This window comes from Tenrec ecaudatus, chromosome 10 (assembly GCF_050624435.1).
Source record: "Tenrec ecaudatus isolate mTenEca1 chromosome 10, mTenEca1.hap1, whole genome shotgun sequence".
Lineage (NCBI taxonomy): Eukaryota > Metazoa > Chordata > Mammalia > Afrosoricida > Tenrecidae > Tenrec > Tenrec ecaudatus.
In genome coordinates this window covers 84,373,768-84,380,616 of record NC_134539.1, presented here as the reverse complement: position 1 = coordinate 84,380,616, position 6,849 = coordinate 84,373,768, and the positions used below count along the sequence as shown (strand labels likewise).

At 58.2% G+C, this 6,849-nt stretch overlaps 1 protein-coding gene across 7 annotated transcripts; it reads left to right on the top strand.

Annotated features, from left to right (window-relative positions):
• The first annotated feature begins 872 nt into the window (after window positions 1–872).
• PLSCR3 (phospholipid scramblase 3) lies at window positions 873–6,634 on the top strand. 7 transcript variants are annotated; one of them, XM_075560834.1, is made up of 8 exons: window positions 873–1,013; window positions 1,714–1,892; window positions 2,168–2,427; window positions 2,515–2,557; window positions 2,677–2,897; window positions 3,116–3,277; window positions 5,674–5,835; window positions 6,010–6,634. In XM_075560834.1, exons 2-8 carry the CDS (start codon window positions 1,886–1,888, stop codon window positions 6,064–6,066), a joined length of 912 nt encoding a protein of 303 aa, XP_075416949.1. In that variant the 5' UTR covers window positions 873–1,013; window positions 1,714–1,885; the 3' UTR covers window positions 6,067–6,634. The 7 variants fall into 7 exon arrangements, with proteins under 7 accessions (XP_075416949.1, XP_075416953.1, XP_075416951.1 ...); XM_075560838.1 differs by having other exon boundaries at window positions 902–1,013; window positions 1,718–1,892; XM_075560836.1 differs by lacking the exon at window positions 873–1,013 and adding an exon at window positions 1,335–1,484 and having other exon boundaries at window positions 1,718–1,892.
• Window positions 6,635–6,849: the final 215 nt, after the last annotated feature.

Below are 6,849 nucleotides of genomic sequence, written 5' to 3'. Positions count from 1 at the left end.
AGCACAATTTCACCGTTTTCACCATACCAAAGCCTCTGCTTCTAGGTATGGCTGGTGTCTGCTGCTTTCTTTCCCAATTGGAAGGCACTTTCCCACAGAATCAAAGCCTCTTTTCAAACTTACAATTCCCGACAGAGATGGGTACCCAGTAAACAAGGTAAGCATGAGCGTGTTGTGCTTACTTACAAATGCTTGCTTACTGGTGACTCCCTCTGCCTGGGAGTCTGGGTGTGGGGTGCAGAGAACAGGCAGAGTGTTTATGGTGCATCCTTTAGTCTCATACATGAAGACGCCTGGCAGGTTGGGTTTCTGGGGTGGAGGGAGGCCTTCACCCTCGTGAGTTGGAGGTGAGTCCCAATCACAGTCTCATAATGAATCTAGATCCTCCCATAACAGTGCTACCTTAAAGTTACCGCTTACAAGCACACGGCCGATTGCCGTGTAGCCTGAGCTCTAACTACAGAAGCAGACAGCCTTTCACTCTATCTTCCAGCGTGACACCCAGCCAGCCCCTCTTTAATCTCCCCTCAATGCAGGTATTAGGTTTCCTCACCTGTGAGCTCAGGGACCTTGATGTAGCCCGGACTCACCTTGTGACAACAACGACTGAATATGCCTAAGATAGTACAGGGTGTCTTTCTTCTCCAGTTCCACATGGGCCATGGAGAAGAGCTGGGGTGAGCATGCTCCCATAAAATGTGTCTGACTTCTTTCTTGTCTTCTCTCCTATCTCCTTCTGATCCTTTATGACTTTTCTTGATACACTATCTTGATACACTATCGCTCTGGCCCTCTGACAACTGGGTTTAGGACCCTGTCCAAGTGACTCCTCCGGGAGGAAGCCTTCTCTGACCTGGCTTCCCCTTCTGGTCCTCAGCCTCTGGTCCCACGCACGCTCACTGTGCACGCGGTTTGGCAGCCTGTCTGTCACCCACTCTGCTGGGAGCACCAGTAAGGGCCAATTGCAAGGTGTCTATGTGGGTCACCGCTGAGTCCGGAAAGGCGACAGCAAGGTAGCCCCCTGGGCCCAAGAAAGGGGGCTGGAACCTGTCCCAGAAGCTGGAGTGGGGGTATGGAGCCCGTTCCGCTGCGTCAGGGAGGCGCTGACCGACTGGGGAGGAAGGAGGAGCCGGGGTTGGTTCCACATGGCCAGGCCCGGGAGCGCAGCGCGGGCGGTCCTCGTGCCCACCAGAGGGGCAGGGCGCTCTGGGCTGGCGGGGGTCGCGGGGCTGGGGGTCCGCGGTGCCCCGTCCCCAGGAAATTCCTCTCCGCAGCCGCAATCGGAGCGGAAGAGGCGGGGACGCCCGCAGGGCCTGGGAGCGCGCGGTCCCGGGCCTGCGCCCCGACGGAGGAGCGCCGCCTCTTCTCCGCGCAGGGGCGCCCCCTTGCCAGCAGGGGTGGGGCGTGGACGGGTCGAGGGGCGGAGTCAAATCCTGGGCCCGCCTCCCCCAGCTCTTAGTTGCCCCGGAGTGCCTGGCACCTAGGTAATTCTGGGGGGTTCAGGTGAGCATGGGGCTTGAAGGGACCCGGGAGGCCTCTCTCGGGGTCAGGCCGGTGGTCTGACTGCGGGCCCCTCCGTGTCCTGCCGTCCGGCCGGGCCGCCTCCGCGGAGCATGGGAGAACAAAGGGAGGGGGCGGTTCTGGGGCCCCTGAGGGAATCCAGGGTCCCAGGTACCTCGCCCCGCCCGCTGACGCTTTCGGTTTCTCCTCGAGTCAGAGGCGCCGCCCACGGGACCCTGGGCCGGCGGGCTCGGCTACCGCTCCGCGTTTGCCTGTCGGGCTTTGTGTCTGTCTGTGTGTCTGTCTGCCTATCTCCAAGCCGACCTCCGCTTCTAAAGCGAAGCGGCCCCGACACCGACATCCCCGGGAGCCCCGGCCCTGACCCATGGCAGGTAAGTGGGCACAGGCTGGAGGTCTCCGTTATCCCCCCCCCCCCCCCCCCACACACACACACCACACATCTGGGGGCCGGGCGTTGAATACATCCTCCGGGAATGTGAACGGACTGGCTTTGTGGGCCCCTCCCTTCCTCCCGGGAAGCCGACAGCCCGCTCCCCCGCCCCATCTTTCCCACCAAGTTAACTCTGCAGCCTCCTGGCCTGGCATGGACGTCGAGGCAATGGGACCGCGGACCTTTGCCCCCTAATCTTGACCTCTGTTTCCACAGGCTACTTGCCCCCCAAAGGCTACGCCCCTTCGCCTCCACCTCCCTATCCTGTGACCACCGCATACCCGGAGCCAACGCTGCATCCTGGGCCGGGGCAGGCGCCAGTGCCCGCCCAAGTGCCCGTACCCGTGCCCACTCAGGTGCCCAACCCCGCACCAGGCTTTGCGCTCTTCCCCTCGCCCGGCCCTGTGGCCCCAGGGCCTCCGGCACACTTCTTGCCACTGCCTGGGGTGCCTTCTGGACTTGAATTCCTGGTGCAGGTAAGTGATCCAGAGGCAGGGGTGACAGGGAGCCGGTTGTCCAGGCCAACCAGCTGACGTTGGGGGCGGCCCCTGTGCTCATTTTAGATTGACCAGATCTTGATTCACCAGAAGGTTGAGAGAGTGGAAGGTGAGTGGAGGCCAACAGCAAAGGAGCTTGGGCCCCGTGATGCGGGCTGGTCTGGTGGGCGCTAGGGACATGCCAATATTGGCACTGGAGCCTTAGTGAGACTCCTGTCTCCCTGGCAGCGCTCCTAGGCTGGGAAGCCTGCAACCGGTATGAACTCCGCTCAGGGGCTGGGCAGCCTCTGGGCCAGGCGGCCGAGGAGAGCAACTGTTGCGCCCGCCTCTGCTGTGGCGCCCGCCGCCCGCTGCGTGTCCGCCTGGTGGACCCTGGGGACCGAGAAGTGCTGCGCCTGCTCCGCCCACTCCATTGTGGCTGCAGCTGCTGCCCCTGCGGCCTCCAAGAGGTGGGCGGGTAGGGGTGGGGCCAAGGAGGGGCTGGGGTAGGTGGCTGGGTTGTGATGGGCAGGGACTGGGTGTGGTTCCATTGTGCATAGAGGGTTTGTGGGGATGGGAGGGCTAAGGGGAAGGCTGGGTGGAAGGGATAGAACCAGGGCCAGAGTGGTAGCTTGGACCAGGGAACTCTGACTTGACAGTGAGTGGCCCTGTGTGTCTCCTGCCCCAGATGGAAGTGCAGGCTCCACCCGGCACCACCATTGGCCATGTACTACAGACCTGGCATCCCTTCATCCCCAAGTTCTCCATCCAGGATGCCGATCGCCAGACTGTCCTGCGAGTGGTGGGGCCCTGCTGGACCTGTGGCTGTGGCACAGACACCAACTTCGAGGTAGTAAGCAGGGCAAACCAAGATGGCTACCTCCGTGACCCAAAATGGCATCCCCCATGAGTCAGGATGGCTCCTCCATCCAAAGGCACTGCCATTCCTACAGCCTCCATCTGGAAATGAATGGCTCCATGGTCTTCCACAGACATGGCAACGAGGGTTTCATCTTAAGAACGGAAGCCGATTGGTACCCACAGCTCTGTGTTGTAGAGGAACATCAAGGGCAGCGTGCCTCTAGGGGGAAGGTGGCTGAGTTTGAGGTAGGCTGGGCCCGTGTTACTGCTGCACATAATTCCCTGAGCCAAGGTCTAGTGGCAAGCACTCACCTCAAAGGTTAACCAGAAGTCCTAGAATCTGGATGACATCCTTCCCACTATGCATTCGTGTTACCGACCTGGAGCTTAGAGTGCCCAAGTGGTGAGACCTGGGAAGCACTTTGTTTGAGTTCTGGAAGGGAAAGACATCCAGCAGACCCTTGAGTTCTTTAAGAGCTCATTACCTCGACAGGTAAGGGAGAGGCAGCAGGTACAATGAAGCCGGCTTTCTAAAGCTTCAGGTGAGCTACCCCGCCCACTTTGAAACATTGAGTCGCCTGGAAGGGTTCGGTAATGGGAACTGGGTGAGCGTTGGCTGGGAAGGTGGCAACTTTGGAGTCTTACAGGGCCCGTCTTTTTACGTAATCATGAATGGCTCATAGTTGAGATTACACCCTTGGCACCACTGGACTGACTGCCTGGAATAGACAGGCCCCGCCCAACCTGGGGCTGGGCTGCACCAAGTGCGCCGGATCTATAGGACAGTGGAGGAAGAGGACAAAGGACGTCAAAGGAACTTCTACTTTAGATCCAATCCCTGGGAGATAAGCAGAGGAAAGGGCCCCTAGTGTCTTTGTGAATTCCAGCCACACTGGCGGGGCTTCTTGCTGCTGGGCTTGGAGAGGAAATTATAGGCCTCAGGGACCAATTCACTGCTGCCCCCTCTCATCTCTCCTAAGAGATGGTTTGAATCCCCTCTAGCTGCAGTTTACATGCAATGCTGGGTAGGGACCCCACTTGGTTTTCAAATTGGAGAAACGTTGGGTCTACCTCTGGGGCGGACACAGAGTCCCTGCGTGGTGTAAGTGATAAATAAATATATTCCGCTGCTAATAGAGAGGCTAAAGATTGGAGTCCACCTAGAAGTGCCTTGGAAGAAAGATCTAGTGATCTGCTTCCAAAATCTCGGCCACTGGAAACCTAATGGAGCCACCGTTCTGCGCTTCCCACCGCTCTCTTCATGCGTCAGCTCCAGCCCAGTGGCAACTGGTGTGGTTTTGGGTGGGAAGGTGGAAGCAGCCCTCCTCCCAGGGCCTGGGGGACTGGTGGAGCGCAGCCAGCATTGCAGCAGTCTTGCCCTCTTGGGCAGGCTCCTTGGTGAAGGACATGCGCGGCACCACCGGCAAGTGGCAGGGACACTGGAAACCGAAGCAGTCCTAGCAACCAGCCATCCACGGAGGGAATCAGACTATATCCTGTTTCCCTCTCTCCCACCACTGATGCTCAGCCATGGCTCCTACAACTTTTGGAGAGCAACAGACTCCAGTTGGAATGTCCGTTTTGCACACACCTGCCACCCTGGTTTCCAGTCATCATGGAAATCCAAGGTTGGGGAGAATCACTGTACCTGGAGGGGTAGTGGTTGCACGTTCAGGTGCGATCCACAAGGTCAGTAGGTCAAAAGCCCCAGCTGCTCCTTGGGAGAAAGACGAGGATTTCTGCTCCCCTGAACAAGAGTCGCAGAAACTCACAAGGCTGTTCTACCCTGTCCTATCAGGGTGGCAATGAGTCAGCACTGACTCCATGGCAATGAAGTTGGCTTTTTGGAGTACTTGGTCTAGTGATTTGGGCTGTGACCCATATGGTTGGTAGTTCAAAACCACCAGCAGCTCTTCAGGTGAAAGACTAGACTTTCTACTCCTGTAAACTTCTGTTTGCAGACTCAGAAGCTCATAGGGAGTCGCTATGAGACAGCATTGGCTTGATAGCAGTGAGTTTGTAGGTTTTGGGGGTTGGTGTAGTGATTCTGTATTGCGCTGTTCACCACAAGGTCAGCAGTTTGAAACCACCAGCTGCTCCTAGGGAGAGAGATGAAACATTCTACTCCCATAAAGAGTTACAGTTCTACTTTTGCCTGTAGAGTCACCATGAGTCAGAATCCACTGGATGGCAGTGGGTTTGGTTTTCTGAGGGCCTGGAAGGTACTTTTAAAATGTTTTTCTCGATGTTTCGTCTGCCAAAGACCTAATGTTACGAGTGAGAGCACTCGATGGTACCAGGGTCCTGAGCGTGGGGACAGGTGGGAGTGATCCCCTCCTCCCCAGCTGGGTCTCCTCCGCCTGACCCCCATTCCCCTCCTGGCAGGTGAAGACCCGTGATGAGTCTCGCAGTGTGGGCCGCATCAGCAAGCAGTGGGGCGGCCTGCTCCGGGAGGCCCTCACGGATGCAGATGACTTTGGCCTCCAGTTCCCGATGGATCTGGACGTGAAGGTCAAGGCTGTGCTACTGGGAGCCACATTCCTTATTGTGAGTGGCTGCACACCCCCACACACACTCTCTCTCTACCCTTTGCTTCAAACTTGGAGCTCTGTGCCCTTCCTGGCCTCCTGCAGGGCAGTTGGTGGGGACTTGGTGTAGGAACCTGGCTTGTGGTGGCTGAGCTCAGCTGGCTGTCCTGCTAACAGTATATCCTCCCCACAGGACTACATGTTCTTTGAGAAGCGAGGCGGTTCTGGGCCCGCCGCCATCACCAGCTAGAGGCTGCTTCACTGGGGGAGACCATCACTGACAGAATTCGATGGTCACGGGCTCTGGCTGGTCCACTTCTGTCCTCCACGGAGAGGCTGGGGGCCACGTGCAGTGCGCTATCCCTGCCCTGCCTCTCTGGCCTCCTTCACCTGTGGCCTCCGCAGAAGGGTGTGTACAAGAGCCCTTCCTCTGCTCCCCTCCACCACTGCATAGCTTTTACCACGCCCGCCCTCCATCCCCTCCCCTTCCGGGGCCTCTGTTCCTCAAGAGGCCTTTGGGAGCCAGGACTTTGGGGTGTTCTGGCTTGGAGGACCTGGTGAACCGCACCAAAGACTAGCAGGCGGGACCGCCCCTCCCTGCATGAGCTTAGCCAATCAGTTCAGCCTGCTCCAGAGGACAGCACTTTGAGGGGACTCCCTTCCCCCATGAACAGCTGTGGGGGTGGGTTGGGCCCTGCCCACAGCTGGTGCTTGTGCAGCTTCCTGTGTCTTATTTAACCACCTCTTCCTTCCCTCGCCCGGAAGGAGGCTGCATCTTTGTATGTTATATATCCATATAAACTTTATAATGTTTTGAACATTGGAAACTGTATGTCCTGGGGGGAGGGGCGTGGGAGACGGTCTGTGCAGAGACACAAGCAAACATGATGGGCTGCCGGCCCGTCCCATAAGACACGGCACCAGGACCAACTACCCTCGAGCCCAGAGCAGCAGGCTTCCACCACCACGCCTTTCCTGAAAAGCCAAGGCAGTCGGGGCCACGTGACCCAAGTCAACAGGGCCTCGTCTGTCC

What these genes read in the sequence shown, in the direction of transcription:
- PLSCR3 (XM_075560834.1), top strand. An exon ending in GCCCCTGCGGCCTCCAAGAG is followed by an intron (nt 2,898 to 3,115) that starts GTGGGCGGGTAG and finishes CTCCTGCCCCAG; the next exon opens with ATGGAAGTGCAGGCTCCACC. An exon ending in GCACAGACACCAACTTCGAG is followed by an intron (nt 3,278 to 5,673) that starts GTAGTAAGCAGG and finishes CCCTCCTGGCAG; the next exon opens with GTGAAGACCCGTGATGAGTC.